The sequence below is a fragment of the Mchenga conophoros genome, linkage group LG14 (genome assembly GCF_057382185.1).
Source record: "Mchenga conophoros isolate Kocher_MC1m ecotype Shallow Benthic linkage group LG14, M_conophoros_male_GT1.1, whole genome shotgun sequence".
In the NCBI taxonomy this organism is placed as follows: Eukaryota; Metazoa; Chordata; class Actinopteri; order Cichliformes; family Cichlidae; genus Mchenga; species Mchenga conophoros.
The window spans coordinates 12,576,147-12,600,681 of record NC_140539.1 but is presented as its reverse complement, the minus strand read 5'-3'; the positions used below and the strand labels follow the sequence as shown (position 1 = coordinate 12,600,681).

General features: G+C 43.2%; 1 protein-coding gene and 1 pseudogene across 2 annotated transcripts; one reads left to right on the top strand and one right to left on the bottom strand.

Moving 5' to 3' along the window:
- Positions 1–1,383: 1,383 nt before the first annotated feature.
- On the bottom strand, positions 1,384–3,836 carry LOC146559410 (uncharacterized; annotated as a pseudogene). The gene is made up of 4 exons (XR_014888336.1): positions 3,698–3,836; positions 3,424–3,502; positions 2,689–3,007; positions 1,384–2,506 (listed from the first exon to the last, which is right to left on the bottom strand). The product of XR_014888336.1 is annotated as an uncharacterized LOC146559410 (transcript).
- A 15,776-nt stretch (positions 3,837–19,612) lies between these two features.
- Positions 19,613–22,346, top strand: phox2a (paired like homeobox 2A). Its single transcript, XM_085244674.1, has 3 exons — positions 19,613–20,213; positions 21,332–21,519; positions 21,656–22,346. The coding sequence occupies exons 1-3, from the start codon at positions 19,991–19,993 to the stop codon at positions 22,148–22,150; spliced, it is 906 nt and encodes a 301-aa protein (XP_085100800.1). The 5' UTR covers positions 19,613–19,990; the 3' UTR covers positions 22,151–22,346.
- The last annotated feature ends 2,189 nt before the right edge of the window (positions 22,347–24,535 follow it).

The following is a 24,535-nucleotide window of genomic DNA, read 5'->3' as shown; positions in this document are numbered from 1 at the left end:
ATTTGAGCTCTTGGAATATTTTAATCCTCCACAATTTTCTCACTTTATTCAAACACTATTCAATAACTTTAACCAAATACTACATGTTGGTATTATATTCTAGTATGAAATACACAATTTTCCAATGGAGGCCTTATAACAGATTGTATTGTTCTCTTCCAAGTTGCCAGTATCCACTAGTAACCTTTCAAAACAAAATGTCTACTTTCACTGCAGGTAAAGCAGGAGTATCAAACTCGTGGCCCAGGGACCACTTGTGGCCCACATCACCCCTACTTGCAGCCCGTATATTGACATGAAAAAATATAATGCAGTTTGGTCCTTGAAGTTACTTTTGTTAGGGAGGATTTGTTTGTTGTTGAGTGCAATGTTAAAATAAGTTCTTTAAAAGCAAAAACGTACTTAATATGAAGGCAATATGAGCAGAGAGCACAAACATGTTTACCGATTGACTGTTAGTTCAGTGAGAGAGTAAACTGCAAAGAAAACAATTTTCACTGGCAGTTAAAAACTAATGTGTACACTTATGTCAGCATTTTTATTTTGTTTGTATTTAACAAAATAATAGCAGAAGTGCTGCCACGGGTGTGGCCAGAAAGAGAGTACCAATTTGTTTATTTGATAGTTCAATGAAAGGCTTCAGTTAAGAGTGAGAAGAAAAAAAAATTGCGTTCACATTTGCAGTTTTGTCTTTTTATACAATATTTGAAATTTAAAAATACAAAACACTGCATTTTCAGAAATATTTGTGGGGGTTTTATGGGTCATTCCTACTATTCGGTGCCATTTCAGTGTGATCACTCTTCATCAAAAAATACAAAATTTTGAATTATTTTAACATTTCATCTAAAAGAGGGATTTTCAACCTATAAGAAAAATGTATTGGTCCAGCTAAGGATATTATATTATAATATTTTTTAAAATCAAAGTCTTTACCATGACGTGCCAAATGTCCACCCTGTTACAGGACATTCAATTTTCTATTAATAACTGTTTTGAATGCACAGTTATAGTAATATTTACATTTTCTAAAAGCTACAATGTCCCTTTTTAAAATCTGCAAGGAAATTTCAAGGAAGTATTTTAAACAAGCATTATATTGAAAGAAGACAGGTTCAGTTTTAAGACACAGTGTAATTTCAAAAGATTGTTTTTAGATTCAAAGGGAATATTAAAAAAAAATTGGCTCCATTTTTAAGTAACTTAATTTTGCTGATTCATTCCCTCCCAATAACCAAAGAGACATGCATTATGTTTGTTGATTTGATTTAATTAACAAAAGAAACACACAGGTAACAGGGTGGACAGAGGAGAAACAGGGTGGACAGGAGGTAACAGGGTGGACATAACATCAGTGACAAAAAATACCACCTTAAAGAAACTTCAAAAATCTACATGTAGCAGACATTCATCGTTTCTCAGATTTTCTCTCAGTTGTCTGTAGGCTCTATACTGCCATCGGATATTAAAGACGTGCCGCCTAAATCTGAGTAGTCCGTCATGAAATTCCCCTGCAAGTGCATCCTCTGTTGTCATGACAGTTGTCTTCACTGTAATTGTTGACTTTTTACCAGATACCTCTCCATCATTTAATTTTTCATTCTCTTCTAGAGACCACTTGGTAAAGGCTATCTCTGTGTTGTTAGGAGGTCTCAAGAGTGTGTGTGTTGTACTGAAACAGTCTTTGCACTCACCATATGCACAGACTTTGGATTTAGCATCACACATTGTTGCATCTACCATCTCTTCAATGTGTTTTGTTGCTGACAGACCTTGGACATACAGGGCATTGGCCATGAACTGTAAGTTCTCATGTGTCCTGCACTGACAGGTTTCACGATCAGCTTCTGTGGGCACCACAACCCAAAATGGTCTTAAGGTGCAGAAACAAGAATATGAGACCTGATGCTCAGTTTCTGAAAGAAACTTATGGTGCAGATTCTTCAGTGAATCAGTTAGCAAACGTTTGTTTTTTTATTTTCTTTTGAGTTAGTTTGCTTTCGTCCTGTTGTCATCCGACTGACGTCATCTCTTAAGAAGAAGGCCTTTATTTTCTGCTTGCAATCAACTGGTAATCTATTGCTTTCCTTTCTTTCAAAGGTTATGAGCCCTCCATCTTGTCTTTGACCACGCTTTTTTGAAAAGCCTAGAGCTGTCTGTGCAGCCCTCTGTAGCCTGTATTTCTTTATAATTTTTCCTATTGTCGTTTTTGCAATAATTTGCCTCTCGTTCCTTTTTGGTGTTTTTGTATTTATTCCTGATTTCCTCAATGATTGATTCCTGCAGTAATAGTCTTTTCCTAATTGTGTTGCTAACTGTTTCATGACGCAGCAGTGCATCCACTTTAGAACGTGGGGATTTTTTTTCCCCACCCAAACGCTGGCACCTCTTCTTGTATTTTTCTTTTTTTCTCTTTTCCTTTTCCAACAAGGCCTTTAGCTCTTTAATTTCATTCTTGAGTCTCCTTCTTCCCTGTCTAATATTCCTTCGTCCAACAATGTATTGCCTACAACACAGGAAATATTGTCACAATTACTATATATATATGTTTAGATAAATGTTTAGATACAGTATAAGATAGACGTTGGATATTATATGTTTATAATGTATTAGGCAGGTAGACTCACACACACAAATACAAAATCTACCTAATCAGCAAAGCATTGAACTGTCAACTCTTCTTCTAACCTTGAGGGTCCTGGTTGCGGGGCATTTTCTGGCTCTAGGGAATATTCTGGACTTAGGGGAGGAGTATTCATAGCCTCAAATTCTGTCCTGCCTTTGGCACTAGCCCTCTGCTTTCTTTTCCTTTCTCGCCACTGCTTTCTCTGTGCTCTCTTCTGTCGTTCACTGAGATCTGCCACTTTCTTTTTTTTCCCCCTTCCTCTCTGTCCTTTCTCCACTTCTCTTTCTCTTTATTGAGATATATCTGTCTTCTCTCAGGGTCAGCATCACGACGTGCTCGGTAGCGCCGCTGCTTCTCCGCAGCAGACATTGGTGCCATTCCCTGAAAAATGTATACTATTCAAAATCTTCTAAAAGTATATATATACAGGTTAATAATAATTACCAATACACACTTGTATAAATAACCCTAAACACTAAACTTCTATCATCTTACGTCCCCCCTGTTACCATGTGTCCCCCCTGTTACAGTGCATAGCAATAACAGGGGTGACGGTATCAGGGGGGAGATTTTATGCTAAACTTAGCCATTACTACTAGTATGATGAACAACAAGCTAGTACATGGTGACCACTAAGAACCATTTTTAACATGTTTATTAGCCATATTATAAAAATTACAAAAAAAAAATTGTTTCCACTATTAATAAGCGTAACAGGTTGGACGTGTTATGCTTTGCCACATTACAAAATCTTGCTAAAACATTGAAAAAAGGGTTGATTAAAGAGTGGTACTTACTCGTTACTTATCATTATTATTTTTTCACTTTGTGGCAGAGGCATCAAAATGGACGGTTTTTCCGCTTTCGTAATAGGTGCTATGGAGAAAAAAAAGTAGTGTTTGGACCCCTTGTGTAACAAGTTTAACCTTGTGTTTCAATGTCAGTACTGGAATCACTTCACCAAATTATTAAAGAGGACTACTGGGCCTAACTGGTCCAATGAGGATCATATGGTTAACTGAATGCACTGTGTTCAGTTGCAAAGCCACAATCTACTCATGCAACACTCACCATGAACTCCTGCACCAAGACATCAGGATTGTCATTCAGACAGAGGCAGAGTACATTGATGAGGGACTCCCTTCGAACATCAATGTCATCCTTAAGTATTATAACAAAGAAAACATAGATATGTGAACTCAAAATCTTCAGTAGCACAGAAGAAAATGATCAAAGACCAAAAAACCTGACTTTTTGAACCAGTTAACATGCAACACCAGCATCTACAAAACACCATTAAAACTACCTGTTTGACATGACCATTATGAAATGGACTTATATAGTTATAGTTTAGTCATACAGTTTCCAAAACATACAAAAACGATCGATTTCTCACGCTGGGACAGTAATTGCATGATGTAAATTATGGGGTCCTTTCAGTAGGATCAGTACTCACAGGTAAAAGTTGACCTTTGCAATGGATGCAGCATATAAATCTTTTACCGAGCTAATGTGATGCATATACACTTTGTAGTTAAACAATTTAAAAGTTTTTACTGTCATCATGGCAGTCATATCCTTTAGCTTTTGGGCCTGCTCTCCCAGTTGCTTGGCAAACACTCTCAGCAGACTTTCAGAGATGAAGTCAAGCTGTGCCAGAAACCTTGACTGCAAAGGCATGGTTGTGATGTGCTTGAACACTGCATTTTATCTAAAACAACATAAAATTATTTTAAAAATAACAACAGGCACTGTGCGTGGTTGGTCGGTAATCTTTTGGTGAATAAGACCTGTGTTTCCTGCTCTTGTGGGATTTAAAAGATCCTAAGATGTTTGCAATCCAACAACATACAAGTTACAACCTCATTTTTTTTCAAGTGTGCATTAACGCAAGTCCAGTAATCATCTTTCTGACAATATATGTAGGTTCAAGTTAAACGTATGGCAGATTTTGGATTTCACATATGTATAAATAAGGTAGCTGGCCAGTGTGTGTATGTGCCAAATGATTAAAATAAAATCTGTATTATAATTAAGTTACAGAAACCTTAAGAGAAAACACAACCTCCTGTTCTCACCACAACTTGAACCCACGATCCATCAGCTGACTCCAGATGAAATGCGGAATAAAGTTTGTCTCTCAATCTGCAGCAAATAAATAAATACAAAACAAGGAGGTGGGGGGGGTAAGCTACCTTAATGCCTCCAAAGACATTAGCTGAGGCTGTTCAATCTCCAAAATCTCACTAACACCACGGTGCAGGTGCAGTTAACACATAATGTAACTGAGCAGTCAGTTGGCAAACCAATTCACACAGAAAATCAAAATATGTTAGGAGCGCCTTGGAGGTAAGTTAAATGTGACATTAGGGCTTGCACCAAAAACAAATTAAAATGAAAAAGCGCCAATTCTTTGACAAGAGAGCAAATAAGCTAACGGCACTTATTTAACGTTAACATTACATAGTGACACTCTAGACATTAAACTAAATTTGACTGAGATTTGGACAATATTCATTCAGAAATTAAGACAGACCAATAAAAGTACCGGTGAGCGGAGATGGCTGCCATCCTCAAGCCACGATCCAGAGTGCAAGAAACAAAATCATGTGCGGTATCACGAGATTTAACATTGCTACATTATTGATTTACCTTTTTTCAGTGTACAGGTGACTTCCACTTCCACATATATTTCTTTTAGCTTTTCAGAACACTGAAAGCTAAAATATTTTTGAGATATTGTATGACTGCAAATAGAAACGTGGCTTCAGTCCGGTGTGACGGCGTAACAAGACACATGCCAGGTAAAAAAAACTTTACCCACTAAAATCTCGTTCATTGATTTTTCTAGAGTTAAACACACGATTGAGTGGGGAAGGAATCACAGGAGGCTGACAAAACGCAAATATGCCTAAAATACAAGATAAAAACTTGGTGGGAAAAGCTAACAATGTCGCAGTGCAAGCTAATGCTAACACTGGAGCTGACATATCTCCAAACAATTTGCTGAGAGCTATAGAGTCACTCAACTCGGAACTACAGTTGCCTTCAGTCTTTGATCTGGTGGACCACAGCATTCTGCTAACAAGACTAGAATATTTAGTAGGCATTAAAGGGAACGTCCTTTTCTGTGACGATGGGAGCTACTCTTCCTCTGTTACCCCTTTTCGTTGTGGTGTGCCCCAGGGGTCTGTTCTTGGCCCTATGTTGTTCTCATTGTACATGCTACCCTTGGGCTCTATATTTGACAAATATAACATTTCTTTTCATTTTTATGCTGATGATATTCAAATCTATTTTTGTCTGACTGACGGTACACCATCTTCACTACACTGCTTTCTTGATTGTATGAGGGAGGGCAAAAGCTTTTTATCGAGTAACTCCCTTTTTCTAAATGAAAAGAAAACGGAAATTATTGTCTTTGATAGCCACATCCCTCGGGGACAACATCCCTCGGGGACAATTAGCCAATATATTTGGGCCCTTTGCTACCTCCCTCTCTGATACAGTACGTAACTTAGGTGTTCTTTAGGACAGCTCCTTTAAACTTGATAAACAAGTGTCCTCTGTAGTACAGTCTAGCTTTTAAAAACTATGTCAAATCTCTTAGGCTAGGCATTACATACCGCGAATGGAACTTATACATGCCTTTGTTACTTCTAGATTAGACTACTGTAACTCCCTTTACCTGGGCCTCCAATCTGCCCTTCTTCATGAACAACAACTTGTCCAAAATGCAGCAGCAGCTGGTACTAGAAGGTTTGATTCTATTACCCCTATCCTTGCTGACCTACATTGGCTGCCCATCAAATATCGTAAATAATGTTGCTATTTAACTGAACTTCTCAACCTGTATACTCCTATGAGAGCACTTCGATCATCGAGTCAAATGCTCTTAGAGCAACCTAGGTCCTTTATTTGAGTAAATAAAGTAAATAAAGTAGTGATTGAATTTGGCACCTCCGGCCCGGCTCACCAGAGAGAGTTTCAGCCTCTCTCCATACTTTCAGGAGATTGAGGTGATAAATCTGCGTGGCCCCTCCCCTGTCTGACCATGCAATTTCATAGTCAACGTCCCCCACTCACCGTGTGAGGTGGGGGGTCCTTGCCACTTGGCGAGTAACTTTAAACTAGAAGAAGGGAGTAATACAAGCACTTTGTCTCCTGGTGAAAATTGCTTGAGTCTAGCCCCTCTGATATACAGGTGTTCCTCCCAGTTTTCTTTAATTAGGTTGAGCACCCCAAGCGGTTTAAAGGGAGAAAATCCTGTGGAGGCCTGGGGCACCTCCCACACTGCAAGTAACAGAGGGTCTAGCCAGTGATCCCAATTGCGTTCACCCTCGTGTATGAACTTCCAAATCATGGACTTTAAAGTCTTATTCAGCTGCTCCACCAGCCCATCAGTCTGAGGGTGGTAGATCCTGGTGTGAACAGATTTAATGCCCAGTAATTCATACAATTCCTTCAGTGTGGGAGACATGAACGACGTGCCCTGGTCAGTCAGTATTTCTTTCGGAACACCTACTCGGGAGATGACCTAAAACAGTGTCTGCTCCACACTATTTGCAGAGATGCAGTACGCAGTGGCACTGCTTCCGGGTATTGCATTGCATAATCCACCAGCACTAATACAAAGCGATAGCCACGTGCACTCCGGTGAAATGGCTCAATGAGGTGCATGCCAATGCGCTCAAACGGGACCTCCATCAATGTTAGCAGGCGCAAAGGCGCTTTTGGAATGGCTGGCTGGTTAACAAGTTGGCATTCCGGACAGGATGCACACCAGCGTTGCACATCCGCTCGGATGCCCAGCTAATAAAAGTGGGCCTTAATTCGCTCCAGATTCTTGTCATATCCCATATGCCCTCCCATGGGTTTTATAGTGAGCCACCTGGAAAATCATTTTCCAGCAGCTTTATGGCACCAACTGGGTGTGTGTATCCTCCGTGCGAGCTCTGGTGCAAAAGGGTCTGTGTAGAGCCCGTGCCCACCAAACCATGGTGTATACCCCCTTGAGTCCTTACCGGAATGCTGTACATCCCTCCCAGACTTGGGAAGGGTGCCGGAGCACTGGTGACACGGAACACCTGTCCCACTTCCATTGGCGGACAGTCCCGCCTCAGGTGTCCTGGCTGCCCGCACTTCCAGCACCCTTGCCCCAGTGTCTCTGCTACTCTCCATGGCTCTGGAGCAGTGCTGATTGCCTCCCCAAGGACCGAAAGCAAAGTGGGAAAAAATGGGTTAGTGGGACTCAGTGCAGGGGCCCGCCCTACCGGTGCAGGCGTGGGGACCCTGCACCTAGGCACTGGCACCTGGGCCTGCCTTCCCTGGGCTCCTCCACTCTAGCAGCCAGGTGGTGTTCTGCCAACGTGACCGCTGCCTCCAGGCTCGTAGGCCAGTGGCACCGGACCCACCTCGCTGTTTCCACCAGCCTCCAATGGTCCAGGCGGCAGCCATCGCGCCGCTGCGTCGTGTAATTTCCGGGCCCACACGAACGGGCGGTCCTCCCCTGTCAGCCTGCAGATCCGGAACCACCGAGGATGATCCTCTGGGGAGAGGCCCATACAGTCCAGCACGGCCCGGCAGATGTCTGGGAAGCTGCTCTGTGAGGTCAGTGGCAGACTCAGGGCAGCTGAGCCTCCCCTGACAGCAGTGGAAGCAGCACCCACTCTGCAGGAGGCCACTGAAATGCTTTTGCCATGGCCCGGAAGGTCTCCAAGAAGATCTGGGGGTCATCACCGTCCCCCAATACAGAGCATTGCCACCGACAGTGGACATTTGTGCTAAGATTTGCAAAGGCTGGGTGGGCGGCGCGGCGTGTGGCTCTGACATCCCAATTCCTGGGTTTCGACAAAACTTGGAAAGACAGACTCAACACACTGTCACATTTATGAGTTTTATTGCCACTTTTCACAGGTAGCGTCTCTCCATTCACAGCCGGTCTCGGGACACACCCCCTCTTCCAGGGTCCGGCTTCACTATAAGAAAAGAAACACCTGATTAACCAGATCAACACCACCTGTGGCCTCATCTGCTTCCACTGGCACTGCCTCCTTGAGCTCACTGCACCATCCCTCCCCTGCAGCTGAGCCAGGGACCACACCTCCACCACACCCACTTTAACAGAAAGTGGGCCGATCAGTTGTGTGTGGATCTGAGAGGAGCAGAGGTTGAGTCTCCTCTGGACGCCCGTCTTCACAGCACCACATTTCTAACACGGGTGTCCTCCTGTGGGGACCTGCGAGGCCTCACCCACTTCGTTAGCCGCTGCTGAGCTGTGCAGAAACACACACGGATCAATACTGTGTGCCACTGTTACTCCCTGTAATGTGATTACAGTGTTTAACATGTGGAGCCTTCATCAATATTTAATTATTAATATTACAGCTGGTGTCCTGACAGCAAACATGGGCCCTGCAGGCAACTGATAGGGACCCCGACTCATTTCAGTTTCTCTGTTTTGAGTGGTGTTGTAGCTCTTGTGGGTCTGATATTTGGGTCTTCAGTTTTTGAAAGTGTGCATGTCTGGTAATGACTTGTCTCAGTCTGCATCTTGAAGCGATGCAAACAGCAGAAATCTCATTATTACTGAATAATCCCACAAGGCTTTTGTTTGTCGCTCATTTATATTAGACAAATTAAATGTTTAGAGCTTTTATTATTATTGCCTCGCTACATATCGATAGAAAAACATGGCGTCTTATTTATTGAATGAAGTGTTAACATCTGAAGCTAAATGAGCTGCTCTGATCACTACTATTGACCCGCGTTTGATTAAAATGTATTAAGGGCCTGTTGATGAGCGTCAGCAGACATGCTTCTGTGTCTCTCGCTCGCTCTCTCTTTCCACCCATTTTGACTCTGTTCTTCGTCCTCTCTGACAGATTTGTGTTTTCCTGATATTCTGCAGGTCTCACCCTCGGCCCTATTGTAACATTACTTCCACTCTCTCTCTCTCTATTGTCAGGCTAAACAGCGGCATGATATCACTCTTCAGCGGGATCGTCCAGTACTGGACCTGTTAGCAGGCTGCTACAACATGCATTATGGAGCTTGTGATTTATGCCATATTTCAGGGCTCCTTGTAGAACAAAATCACGATGATGTGTTAGGGCCACATTAAGAAAAAAATTTAGCGGACCTACTTCTAGGCCTGTTACCCGCAGAAGTAATTGACATTGAGGACATTTACCTGTTTAATGTGACGATAATGGCCTGCGAGAAAGTTATTACAAGGAACTGGCTTCAAAGGGATCCTTTGAGATTGAAGCAATGGCGAGATGTCATGGAGGAAATTTCCACGATGGAAAAAATAACTTATTACTTAAGACTTGAAGCACATCGATTCGAACAACGATGGAAGAAATGGAATCTGTATAAGGCTCGACCAAACACAGACATTCTTTGATGTTTAGGTAGCACCACACAAGTTGTTTACTCTTTTTTTTTTGCCATTTGTTCTCCCTCACCCCTTAATTTTTTTCTTTTATTCCCTCCATTTATTGTAAATGACTGAGGAAAATGAAAAACTAAAGTTAAAAAAAAGTGTCAGTTTTGGAGCCTGTTATCGAATCTTTATGGAGGGGAGGAAAAAATAGGGGAAAAAAGGTATTTGTTACATATTAATAACAGCGATGTTCAGATTTTGTCGTGAAGGAGAAAGGATCTATAAACCTGATCTCCACCTGACCTCTGACTCTGTCACTGATCCGTCAGGTTGAGAGGAGAGTCGTCAACCAGTTAGCCGCAGCGTACGAGCAGGAGCTGCTGCCTAATGGCTGCACGCCCCGTGTGTCTGTCCAATCGGAAGGCCAGAAAGATGGCACGACAGCCTGTCCTTTGAGGTGGTTGGAGAGGACAGCCAGTGTAGAACACTGGATATTGTATGACTGTTATCGAATCTGTGTGAAAAAAAATAATTAAAAAAACAAACTGATATTTGTGACACATTAATAACAGCAACTTTCTTATTTTCCTGTGAAGGAAAAACGGATAATCAAAGATGATTTGACTGTCTTTTAGCACATTATTCACATCAGCAGAGGCACGCTGATGAAAATGTAAACACAACCTGCGTAATCTGTTCTCCCCAATGAAGAATGTGCTAGTGGAGAGAGTGCATTTGAAGCATGGTTGATATAACTGGCTTGTAAGTAGTTTCTGTTGATGCATGTTAATGTAAAGAAGTCTATCATAGCTGCGAGCGAGCTCTGGTGCTTTCGTTTGTGTCCCTCTGACATTAAGAGGAATTTAGTCATAAAGAGAAAATATTTAAAGTGTTGCATCATAAATGTTTGAACAGCATGCTGCCAAGGCGCCAAATGTAATCGAGCGACGTTTGTCATTCTTGTATCCGAGTCTCCGCCGTGTAAATAAAGTCATCACAATCAAAAGGGAATTCCTTGCTTTTTTTGTTGTTGTTGTTCCATTTGTGTTGCACTGACACCCCTGATGGATAGATGTGTGTGAGAACCTGGGTGGGAATTCTGCAACAATAATGCTCATCCGCCACGTAAAACGACATGACATAGGAATTTCCTTGGAATTCTGATTCTGTGTGGGGGTCTGCGTCGGACGCTGGGAGGGAATGCAGAAAGAATCTCTCACACATGCACGCAGCCTGCAGGAATGTCTTCTCCATAGGGAGGAATTAGCATGCAGGGAAAAGACACATTCACTCTTACTGTGCTCCGCCTGGACCCCCCAACAACACACACACTATCACTTTCTTTTAGGTACACACAGAGTCACAGCTGTCTGTGAGGAGGAAGTACCTGTGCTGTTTATAAATCAATCCCCTTTAGCCGCATCTGTACTGCAGTCATTTTCTCGATTTAAGTGAATTTTCAACAAGAGTAACACAGAATATTTGCAGCTTCCAGCACTTTTTGTAATCTGTCATACTGGTGCACAAAGATGGAAAGGTGAAGATGTCTCTGCGTTTATGCTAAAAATGCATTTATCAAAAGAATTTTTTTTCATTTTGTACATTTGTTAAAATCGCCACTGTTTAAAGGCTAAAATGTCTCTTAGAAGCTCTCTGAACTGCCTCTCTGTATACTTTAGGATAGAAGAAATCAAAAGAGCATACAGATTTTAGCTGAAAATTTTGTTGTCACGATTTGGTTGCTTTGACTCCTCAAAAGATTTCGTGTGTGCCTCCTCTGAGCTGAAATAAGGGGGAATATTCTCTCCTCTCTTTGATGCCTTCTTTACCACCCACCTCCCAGTCATTCATCAGTGTGAAGCATGTGGGTTGGTGGGGGAGATACCATACCACTCACGAATCTAAGATTACTCTGTGGTTGTATAAACTGTGGGTTGTGCTAAAAATGAACTGCCAAATGCCTCAAATGTCATCTGCATGAAGCCGATGCCTTTAAACTGTTGACACCCACAGACAAAACAGCAACAGGCCAGCAGAGGTTTTTTTTGGTGTTTTTAAGTGAGACTTTAAGTGGCTTCATCTGGACTGTAGATCAGGTTTTGCTGTGATACCTCCAGGCTTTTTCTCATCTCTTATAACCCTCAAACACATCTACACTTTATGGTTTTAGGAAGGGGGAAAGTGTGTGTGTGTGTGTGTGTGTGTATCCATTTACCCTCCCCGGAGGAAGACAAGAATAAGAAGAGGAGGAGAAAGAGAAGACGCTCTTAGTCTGTCTGTCAGGCTATTTCTGACTGCTGCCATTTCTCTGATTAGATTATGGAGAAACAGAAACCTGGCCCTCCATCGTCCTAACCTCCCTCTCCCGCTATCTCGCTGCATTTCCCTCACTCAAGCCTTCCTCTGCCTCCTGCTTCTCCACCGTCCTCTCTCTCTCTCTCTCTCTCTCTCTCTCTCTCCCCCCCCCCCCCCCCCCTTCCTTCTTCCTTGTCTGTCCCATCTGTCCATCTCTCCCACTTCCTGCTGCTCATAAAGATGGACACAAGTCCAAGATGCAGGCGAGATACAAAAGGTAAACCTGTGGGGGAGGGGTTACAAGGGAAGATGTGCATGTGGAGGGGCTCCTGGTAGCTCTGGGGTTCAAAAACAACAACAACAACAACAACAACAAAACAACAAGAACCCACCAGCATGGACTGCACGTTGCTGTCCAGGATAAAGCTTTTACACAGAGAGTTTCTAATTCACTGAAGCTCAGCCAGCAGCAGCCAGGTGGAGGTGGTGAATGATAAACGACTACTAGCGGCTCTCCAATTATCATATCTGTCCCTGCTCTTAACGGGGGATTTTCATCCGTGTCCCTCCGCGCTTCTCTCATCTCTGCCTCTCCTGCCCTCGCTCATTGTGCTCCCCTAGGAAAGCGATCGATTTCACCTCCATTAGGCTACCTCAGTCCACTCAGCTCTTAGTCTGAAGATGCTCCCCATTCATGCAAAGCAGCGCAGTTACCACTGCCAGCACAGTACCGGACCTCGCATGTTCGTTAAAGTAACACTGCCGGGTCTCTTCCTGTTAACCCCTGACGCCGTGGAGGGTTCGGTGGAAGGGATGCTCGCACCGGCCCGTTACCGTAAAGCAATCACGTGGCAGTCCCCTGGGAGAATTAGCATAAAAGACAAATAAAGGACCCCACCAAAAAAACCCCATCTCTGACACACACACACACACACACACACACACACACACACACACACACACCAGTCTGTCCTCCTTTCTTTTAAAGAAAAGGAACAAATCCATTCCGCCTAATTCGAACCTTGCTCAGGGACAGCTCGCGTGGCAGATTGCAGCCTAATTAGTTTAGAGGGAATTTAATTCAATTAACTTTCCACAGCTCCGCGCGCCCCGCCGCTGGGCTGCTTTCAGAGCGCGGGGCCAGAGCTCGAGATCTAATTAGCGTGTTTGGAGAAGCTCTCCTGCGCGCGGCCATCCCTCGCCGCTCCAGCTGTGGTGTGCTTGTATCTGTGTGTATGTGTGCGTATGTGTGTGTATGCGGTCTCCCGGGACCTGGTTTTTATCCTAAAAAGCTTCTTTTTTAAGTAACATGCCGTTATCCATTAGGATAATACAGGTCTGGTGCTGCAGCAGAGGTGTACGCAGCTTGTGAATAACCGCAGCTGCTCTGCGTCATATTCTGCCTGATGAATGCGCGTTCACTTCAGGTTAGAGCGGACTTAAATAATAATGAGCGTAATGTGATGGGTTAAAATTAATGGCCATGTTTCGAGGCTATTTTTTTTGGCAACTCCGTCCTGATGAGCCTTTGTGCCGGACAGCCATTTTTGGCTCATAAAGGTTTGTCTCAATCTGTCCCAGTCGGACTAGAACCTGACAAGAACGTGGATTTCTGAGTGTGCTGCGCCAAATTCCACCGGGTATCTAAACGAATATGCTGCTTTTTTTAGTGCACTTACTAGCACCCTGTGGTTTTTCCACCTGTGCGAACATTTTATGCGCAAAAATTCAGATTTTATGAAGCCATTTTCCGTCATATGAAGACAAAGCACAGATCTTTGTCAGTAGCGGTGCAGTTAATTAAGGAGCCATGTCTTTACCTCTCGCCCTGTTTACTCACTGCACTCGCCACATAAATGGGACAATGCGCACTGAAAATTAGCTCGATTTAATATTTCAAAACTATTTGACTATATTCTTATTAGATCTATTTTCTCCTCTAGAGTAGACTCCATACCAGACTGTGATTGTGATCTAGCACACAAGCACCGGCTGACTGAGGACTTAACCGTAACTTGCTGCCTCTCTAACGCAGTTAGACGCGCGCTATCGTCTCTCGCCGGAGCGTCACGGTATATTCGGGTAATTGGGGACTGATATGCGGAGACAGCCTGCACCGACGGGACCCCCACCCGGGGGGGCCCACCAACCCCCTCCCATCCAGCTCCGTCTCTCATCCATCACCTTGCAAATCAAATGTGCACACCGCCAGCCTCGATTGCGGCCGTGAAAACGCAGGCCGATGTTAACGGCAGGATCCGCGAGCTCTGATTTTATTTTATCCGCAATCAAATCGACCTCCGAGGGAAGAGGATCTTAAGAGGAGCGATGACACGACACATTTTAGTCACACTGCAGGTAGCAGACCAGCTGCTCGGCCGTTTTGACTACACAGTCACATTATGAGCAAATGGGGGAAAAATACAAAAGTAAATAACAATAATCACGAAGCCTGAAAATCCTAGAAGTACTCTTTACCAAAGGCAAAACAATGCACTGATTGATTGATTATCAGTTACATAAATCACTGTTGGGACATTTAGAATTATAGGGACAAAGAGCTACAGACAGATGATTGCTCAGTTAGCAGCTGAGTATTTAAAAATATGGAGACACTTGGTGATACAACGCGCGTAGACTTCTGTCCAAAGAACCCACGCACGTTTTAAATCACACTAACTTTTATTTTTACAGATAAGTGTTCATATTAAAAACAACGATTTACTGCAACACATTCCTTTAAAAGCAGAATTGTGAATATTTGTTGAAACGATTACATTAATCCGCGTGTAATTTCACATTAAATCAGGTCAGCGTGACCAGATCCCAACAAACTAAATGTGGGACCCGTTTACCAACTCTCTTGCTAAGTAAAAACAAGAAGAATAGAAAAAGAAGCTGAAGTTTGCTCTCATGGTATCATGTAATGGTTTTATATACTCCTGTATATCCTGGGTTTCAGTGGGGATGCAGCCATAGATTGGCAGAACGTATTTGACTCATATCTGACAATTTCAGTCATTTTTAGCCAGTTATCACATGCATGCTGCTTCATTCTCACCAAATTTTCTACTTTGCAAAATAAAGATAAAGAAATATCTTGACAATGAAGATAACAAGCTAAAACAAAGGGGGGGGGGGGGGGGGGAAACGGAAAAACTCTAGTGGCCAGTTGGCTCTTTTTTTTCTTTCTGATAGTTCGGGGTAAAATCCAGACTTTAGAAAACCGCATGTCCTGCAGGAGGAGGAGGACTAAAAATGCCGTGCAGTAAAACTTAAAGACGGGCACCTGGTCACCCTAAACCAGGCAGTGAAGGAGGGTTATCGCCTGCCTAAAAAAGCATTTCTCTTGGTGCACAGCCATCAGCTGGATGTAGCTATGCTCACATCATGTAGTGTAATATTTATTGTACTCTGGACCTTGGCACTGACTTCAGTTAAGTCGATGAAATAGTGTAATCTCTGCTTTTATTCGAGCATTACAGCTCTTTTTCAGAGCTCGACAAAGAGGAAGTTAATATCCAGACCTGCGAATCAATAGCTGCCTGAGTCTGGAGCAAGAAAACTGCTTTGAGCACATGGGACATGTTCTTCTTTGAGCTTCGGTGATGGATGGATGGACCTGGCAGTCTCCCTCTCTGACTGACAGCCTCGCTTGGATATCAGACCCGCCGCCTGTCACAGAGACAGAAACCGGACTGGGCCTCCCGGGTGGCTTTTCATCACGCCAGTGTCGCCGCTGTCCCATCCTTCACTGACCCCTTCTCCTCCCGTCTCTACCCACACACCTCTCCATCTCTCCTTCAAGACTATCCATCCATCCATCACACAGGCCGCCCTTTTCATCCGTGCGCCATCACCGCCAACAAGGCGCACACACGAGTTTCCGACCGCCCTCTTCGTTAAGGCCAATCTGCATGCAGCCCTGCAGAGCTCCAGTCGGTGTCGTTAGGGCAGGAAGACCATCACAAGGAATTAGAGCAGCAGGAAAGACGGGAGCAGAAAAAAGAAACGCCGAGAATTTAATCTCTCTGCGGATCATCCCCCTTTAGCGGGCAGACAGGACAATTAATGTGGCCTGAATTAAAAAAAAAAAAAAAAGAAAGAAGAAGAAGCAAGCAAAACAAAAGAAAACATGCAGGTTAATGCGCTCTGGGTCATTTTGTGACCTCAGTAAGTCCCTCACTGAGAACATGAAGTGATTGGGTTGGGCTTTAAAACTTCTCCCATGAAACCTTGAAATACAATTATTACGATTTTATTATTATTATTATTATTATTATTATTATTATTATTATTATTATAATAATAGACTTCGAGGTTAGCGCATTAAAAATGATAGCTTCAGCTTCAGCAATAAATTCAATTCTATTTAATTCTATTTTATTTTGCAGAGCTGTCATTTACAGTTTTATCATCGGTAATTTGAATGTTTATTACCAGATAATGTTACCAATCAGTCGCTGAAAGGAGTCAGTCATACTCTGCTCACAAACAGACAGCACGCTACGGGCCTTCATTCGCTTTTCCCTAATAACCCACGGGCCTATAATCCTTATAGTCGGGGTTCCTCTCTCGGGGGCTCTCAGGAGCCTCTAGGGGACCATTGTGTGCCCCCTCTGTTGACTCAGACGCCATGAATGCCAAAGCTCCCCGTAACTGTTTCCTAAAAATCGCCCCATGAATGTAAAAGTCCAAAGTTAAAGCCTTCGCAGCAGAGAAGTCTCCCCCTGCGCCGGAGCACTATAGGGCGGATTAGCGGCCTGGAAGAGACCGGTCCCTTCTTTGAAGGGATTAAAGTTTAAATGGTTTAAAAGCGGGAGAGCTAGGGTCGTTCCTGGCTGCGCTTTTTTTTTTTTTTTTTGGAAGGCAGAAACGACCCTGGAGAGTTTAACTTTGAAACTGTTTAAGTTTCTCGGTAAACTCACCTCTGAACCCAGCAAAGAGAAAAGCGGACATACAACAAATGGAAGGCCTGGGAGCTGACCGGTTAATGTGGAAATCCAACAGAGGAAAGAAAAACTCACACAATGTAGGGCTGTATTTATTTAAGTGCCTTAAATGTTATAAGGGTTGATGCAGGTTATCCCTGTTAGTTCACGCGTTAAGGAGGTTCGCTGTGATTTTGTTTAAGGATTTGAAAATCGTATAAAGTGTTGTGACGCACACACGAAGCAATAAATGAAGTGGTCCATAATTAACTTTTTTTCTTTATTAATATCATGTGTAAAGTCTTTCTCCTGAAGTCAAAAAGACCTTCGTGTACCAGCTGCACTGAGCTGTAACGAATGCGTAACGATACTTTGTGACGGCGATGCCCCAAATATTTTCAAATGTGCATTAAATCGGTGATTTTGATAAGTCTTTGAGTTTAACAATTCCTAGAAAAAAAATCGTAACTAAAATAAAATCGTATTAAACAAAAAAAAGAAAAAAGATTTGGGTCCCTGTAATGACAAATCAGCGGCCTCAGACTTGTTTGTCTCGTGCGGGCCTCATCTGTGATGTTCAGGCAGCATCTAGCATCTGAACACAACTAGCCCCGCGCGCCGCCCCGCCTCGAACTCCATCACACGATAAACACCGTAAACAAATCTGATTATTGTCGCTTATTTGTAGTTTAAGCGAACGCGGAGAGGCGAATGCGCGCATGCGCGCGTGTGCAGCGGGTTAATGTCATTAAGGAGCATCAACAGCATCATCATCAGGAGCAGCTGCAGCGTGTGCAGCCTGTGGTCAAAGGAAGGCAGGGCGCGCACGTTGAGACATTTTTATGCGTGCACGCAGGCCAAACTTAATTAATTCCTCGCGTACACGCAAAACCTAATTTTGGTTTGTGGATTTTATTATTTGCTAGAACTAATGAAATACGTGTTAATTTCACGAAAAGCAGCGAGAAACCCCCTCTTTTTAAAAATGGCACCATGCACATTTGGCAGCTACGTGGAGCGCGCGCGCGTCTGCCTGCCTGCCGGTTTCAAAGCCTCCCCGTTTGTGCGCGCGTGTGTCTGTGTAATGGGGGCCGTGTGGGATATGACTTATCACATTGTATGACACCGAACAATAAACTTAAACCAATTTATGAAGCTTCAATGCGTTTATGGTTAGCCTGTCGTGGTTGCTCGGTTGTCTCCGCAGCCAGCTCCCTCTCTAGTCCTATACATCAAACTGACGCTCACTCTGGTGACATCTCCGTAAAAGTGATCGGAATCAAATCAAAGCTTTTAATCTCACCAATCACCGTCACATCTGGACGTTTCCCCTCACATAAAGACTTCTGTGGCTGAGCCGCGGATGGTTCCAGGAGCTCGCAGGGACACTATTGACCGGTTATGGAGCATTATTATTATTATTAGTATTATTATTATTATTATTATTTGGGGGGTGAATCTGTTTGTGCATATTTCAGTCGCCTGTGACGATATTAAGCAGACGTTATGGCTTAAAGTCGTCACATATGTCTTAATATCGCAAAAAACGCTTCACTAGAACCTCCCAGAACAGCGAGGATGTCTATCCCGAGGGTGTGTTTCTCAAGCACGGCGCACATTTTCTTTATAAAATTAGCTTCTTTGTATTCATGTTTTAAAAATAAAATGTTTCCAAGCTTGTAGGCCTGATGTGTTGTTTGGCTACATTCGTGCTTTACTTTAGTTCCTAGAAGACCCATCCTAAATAAATAAATAAATAAATAAAAATCACAGACAAGGTTTCCAAAGCGATCATGCATATTCTGTAAGGTCCAAGTTTTTTCAGAGCGAGTGGCTTCAAAGTATAGCTAGGAGTAAAAAATGAATAAAAATGTATTCATTTAGTTGTTCAAATAATTTCCACCTGTAAACTTTATTCACCAGCTGAATTTTTCATTCAAACAGCTGGAATGAATTAAGCTAAGCACCTACATTAATTTCATTAGTAACACCTGTGTTCGCCCAGGCGACAGGTAGGCCATTACTATGACGTAAACACTGATTGTAGTGTCGCGTCAGTAAAACTCTGAAACAGAGACGTTCGGTTTTGGTCACATTACGGCTGAAAGAAAAACTCTGAACTCACCGGAATCACAAACGTCCGATTAAGGATGCACGCGCGTTATAGCGCGCTGTAATTCTTTTTAGACGCGCGCGATTTAACTCCGCTGACACCTGCTAGCTCGCGATGCTGTGGGCCGCGTGGGCGGTGCAGAGAGCGGTGGGAGGGGAGCAGAGGGGAGGGGGGCTGTCCGTGTCCGTGCTCGCTCACTGGTGGCATTGTCATGGAAACAAGACCACCGCCTTCGCTATTGTCTCGCGCTCTGCCAAGTTTATTATAAACAGCGCGCGAGCCGCTGCGCGCTGTCAAACGGAGCGCGAGCGCAGAGCGAACCTCAGTCCAGGGAGGGGAGCCGAAGAGACGGACAGAGAGAGGGGAGAGTAGGGAGAGAGAGCGGAGCTGCAGAGAAAACATCTGGATTACTTACCAGCCGCGTGACGGTGACATACAAACCTTAAAGCCCACAAAAGCCTGGAGAAACAAACCAACCGCGTCAGGAGATTCTGGAGAAAAAAGTCCAACTCTGACTGGTTTAAACGACTCACAGCAATCCCAGAAACTAACAGCAGCCTCAGACCCGACTGAAGCCGCCCTGACCCGAGTTTCCAGCGCACTTCTTCACAGACCGGTGTCTGCGCCGGCTGACCTCCATGTATAAGATGGATTACTCATACCTGAACTCCTATGACTCCTGCATGGCAGCCATGGAAGCGTCGGCCTACGCGGACTTCAGCTCCTGCAGTCAGGCCAGCTCCTTCCAGTACAACCCGATCCGGAGCGGCCCTTTCTCCAACCCTGGCTGCACTCCCCTCAGCACGACCAGCTGCACGCTGGGAGCCCTGCGAGAGCACCAGCCCACACCTTACTCCTCAGGTACAGGAACCTCTCCTTGTGTTCCCGTTTCAAGGTCTCCGCAAGATTTCATTAAGACACCAAAAGATCGGCAAGAGAAGGGCGAAATATATGATCATATTTAACTTTTTTATATGACACAAATTTTAAACCCGAGGCCTTTTTCCAAACTATCTTTATTTTAGTGGAAATGACTAATTAAATATCATGCTTATGAAGGAGATGATGATGAAATAATAATAATAATAATAATAATAATAATAATAATAATAATAACAACAACAACAATAGAAAAGGCGAATCATTCTTTATTTTTAGCGGGGATAATTATATCATTATTTAAACAAGTAATTAATGTTTGTTGTTCCGCAGTGTCTGTGGATTTTAACTGACTAAAGTGCTGGAGAATCTTATAGTTTCTGTTTGCATTAACAATCTTAGACGGCGAATTATTTTTGTGGCAAAACTCTGTATAAATTAATCCAATAACCCGGCTTATTTAAGCTTATAACAAGGTGATTTTGATTCATTTTTTTTCAGTAAGGAAGAATGGTTAACACTTAAAAATGGGTATTAATAACTTTAAAAAAAAAAGAGAATAAACAAACAGTTAATGGATTTTTCCCACTAAACATTTTATTATAAATCAACCGATTGTACAGCCTCCCGGAGTCCGGGTTGGTGTGGCCAGATGTCAGCTACGGATGGGTTTAAAACCAATTAATCAATTAATCCTCCTTATTCAGTAACCTTACAAGAGCTATTTTTTTTATTTATTTTTAATAACTATTTTAAGAACAGAAAATTTCCCAAAACTTTTTTACAAAACAAAAATAAACGTAAAAAAAAAAAATTTTATTTATATATATATATATATATATATATATATATATATATATATATATATATATATATATATATATATATATATATATATATATATATGTATATATATATATATGTATATATGTAAATTTTTTTTTTTTTTTAAGTTAAATGAAAAAAAATGCGGCGAGATGAGGCGTGAAATGTTTCGTGGCCTCTGCGACTCAGTGCTCGGCCTCCGCAGTTTTACGCGCTAGTTTAGCCCTATTAAAAAAAAAATATTTTATTAAACGGAAACAATTATTCCCTTTCAGTCCCTTACAAGTTCTTCTCGGACCCATCTGGCCTGAACGAGAAGAGGAAGCAGCGGCGCATCAGGACCACGTTCACCAGCTCCCAGCTGAAGGAGCTGGAGCGCGTGTTCGCAGAGACGCACTACCCGGACATCTACACCCGGGAGGAGCTGGCGCTGAAGATAGACCTGACCGAGGCCCGAGTACAGGTGTGCCATCAGGCTTTTAAATCTTCAGCACGACTGAAATGAAGTGAAAGTCAGGACGTCTGACACTTATATAACAAATAAAACTGTGTATCCGCCTAATGCCCCGTCTTCACCTGTGTATGTGTGTTTCTGTCAGGTGTGGTTTCAGAACAGACGTGCCAAGTTCCGTAAGCAGGAGCGTGCAGCCAACGCCAAAGCCAACAGCTCTGCTGGCACCACAGGCAGCAGCAGCAACAACAGCTCTGGAGGGAAAAAGGGCGGGGAGCCAAGATCTTCATCAGATGATGATGAGTCTAAAGAGTCCACCTGTAGCCCCACACCTGACAGCACGGCCTCCCTGCCGGGCTCAGCCAATGGAAACTTGGGGAGCCCTGCCAGTCTGAGCCCCAGTCCGGCTCCTGCCAACAGCAGCTACACCAACACCTCCAGCTCTCCGGTTCTCCAGGGGCTGAAGCCTCCCAGCTGGTCCAGTCTGGGGCCCTCCAACCCGGCCGTGGCGCAGCCCGCTGCCCAGACTCAGGAGATTCTGAAGGCCTGGCAGCCAGCGGACAGTATGACCGGGCCCTTTGCCGGAGTTCTGTCCTCTTTCCACAGAAAACCCAATCCCACCATCAAGACGAATCTGTTCTGAAGAACAGAGCAAGACAAATGAGAAACAAACTGTAAGCGAGAGGAGTTTCTAGCCTTTGTGGAGAGAGACAAGACTTGCCCATTAAAACACTGAATCCGTTGCTGTAGTCTGCTGTGGTCCAGCAAGGTTCTCAGTTCTTCTCTTACCGACTCAGAAAATAAAATCACAGGTCTGCTCACCATCTGCCGTCCAAAAATATTATGCAACAGTCCACACTGTACCTGTAAAACCTACCTTGACACGGGCAGTTTCCTCCCTTTCCTGCAATGACTCCACTCTCACTCTCCGATAAAACAAAGAGAAATACTTTACTTAATAACGGTAAACTATACAGGCCCTTAAACTGTCCATATTTGCATCGTCTTTTCGGTCTGTCTGGTGCACCTACATTCCCACACTCACTGCACTGCAGCAAACTCGGTGGTGCATGGCAGCAGCTCTGATGAGTATGGCGGTCAGGTACGAGTTTAAAGCAGAAATCTAAACATCACACTCCGAAATCTGCTGGGGAAGCAAACTTTCACCCTCAAGCACAACTTCCTCTAAGCCCCCCCGACACACAGGCTTTCACCAGTTGGAATAGGTTTCCCCCTAAATCTCTTTGCCAAGCAGAGCAGGGGCACCCAAAAATCCAATTAGACCTGCCGGGTCTAGACCAGACATCCCCAGTTCACCTCACGCTCCCCCCTCCTTCTTTACTGTATCAAGTCCTCCAGAATCCCACACTCTCGCCGTCCCATCATGCCTTTATCTATCAAACAGTTTGTCAGACTTTTGCAAGGCAAAGAGTTGGAGACTTTAAGGTGTTTCGACTCCATTTTTAGTTCATATGCTGCTACTTCCTCCCCCGTTCTTTGTTCGGAATAAAGCAGATTGTAGCCTGATTATATCTGACGTCTCTGACCGGACTGAAGCGAACAAATGAGTTTGTACAGCAGGTCGCAGTCCGGGTTAGGGTCTTTAGCAGGCTTACGAGTCATACGTTTCTCTCCCATAGGTGACATGTGGGGTAATCTGGCAATACACTGAGAGATGGAGTTTTGTACTGTATCCGCATTAATACTCAGATTTTGTTTCTTCTTTCCTTTTTTTTTTTTTTTTAGCTTGCGAGAGTTGCTTGTAAATCACCTCTATTGCATTTTGATGAAACTCACTGGTTTCTGAGGAAGAAAAAAAAAAGTATTTAATATTTTTATTATGTCAGTGAGAAACCTGCGCATTTATTTGAACTGCCCCATAAAGTTTTGTGACTGTAAATTCTGTAATTAGTAATATAAATATTAGGTAGGCTTTGTTTTTGGTTTTTTGCTTTACAGATCCATTTCATTGCAGAGCGCCTGTCTCACGGACCAACGCGTCAACGACAACTACAGACTGACAGAAAGCTCGAGTGAATGAGATGTTATAGCACTACTCTGAATATTCTAATAAATCTACATTATGGAGGCATTACCTGGCGCGCGTGGTGGTCTGGCTTCTTGTGTGTGGCATCACCATAACAGTGTTGTGTTTTATGTGCAAACATATACAGGTTGTCATACAAATCCAATTCCAAAAAAGTTGGGATGCTGTGTAAAATGTAAATAAAAACAGAATGCAATGATCTCCAAATCTCAATCTCAGTTAACAACAGACTAGAAAAAACAAACATATGAAATGTTTAAATTGTGCCTATTTTATAAAATATGAGCTCAATGAGAATTTGATGGCAGCGATGCATCGCAAAAAAATTGGGACAGGGGCAACAAAAGGCTAGAAGAGTCAGTGGTCCTAAAGAGAAACAGCTGAAGGAACATTTTGCAACTAATTGTGCTAATTGGCAACAGGTCAGTAATAAAAGATGATCAGGTATATAAAATAAAGCATCTTAGAGAGGCGATTCTCCAGTCTACAAATTGCAAAATTATTTTCTAATAATCTTCCTGAACATAAAATTGTGAAGACTTTACTATCTCACCATTCACAGCACATAATATCACCAAAAGATTCAGAGAATCTGGAGAAACTTGGGATAAAAACAGGCCTTATTCTCTCATGGAGATCACAGCATGGGCTCAGAAACATCCATGAATCATTATCTGTGAGCACTGTGCCATCCACAAAGGTTAAAGCTCTATCGTGCAAAGAAGACGCTGCATGTGAAGATGATTCAGGGGAACAATGCACATTTAAAATGTCATCACAAACTGAAACGTGAAATGCTGCATCCTCTGGATGAAAGAGAGGAAGATATTTTCCCATACTTGCATATTTTAGCAGGATGATGCTAAACCGCATACTGCTGCAAGACTGCAGGTGCTGTACTGGCCTGCCAGCAGAACTTTCACCAAATATTAAAAAAAAAAACCCAAAAAACAACCCAAACAAACATCTGGAGCAATGAAA

Coding starts and splice junctions, on each gene's coding strand:
- phox2a (XM_085244674.1), top strand. CDS start 19,991: ATGTATAAGATGGATTACTCATACCTGAACTCCTATGACTCCTGCATG. Junction 20,214..21,331: donor GCCCACACCTTACTCCTCAG/GTACAGGAACCT, acceptor ATTCCCTTTCAG/TCCCTTACAAGTTCTTCTCG. Junction 21,520..21,655: donor TGACCGAGGCCCGAGTACAG/GTGTGCCATCAG, acceptor TGTTTCTGTCAG/GTGTGGTTTCAGAACAGACG.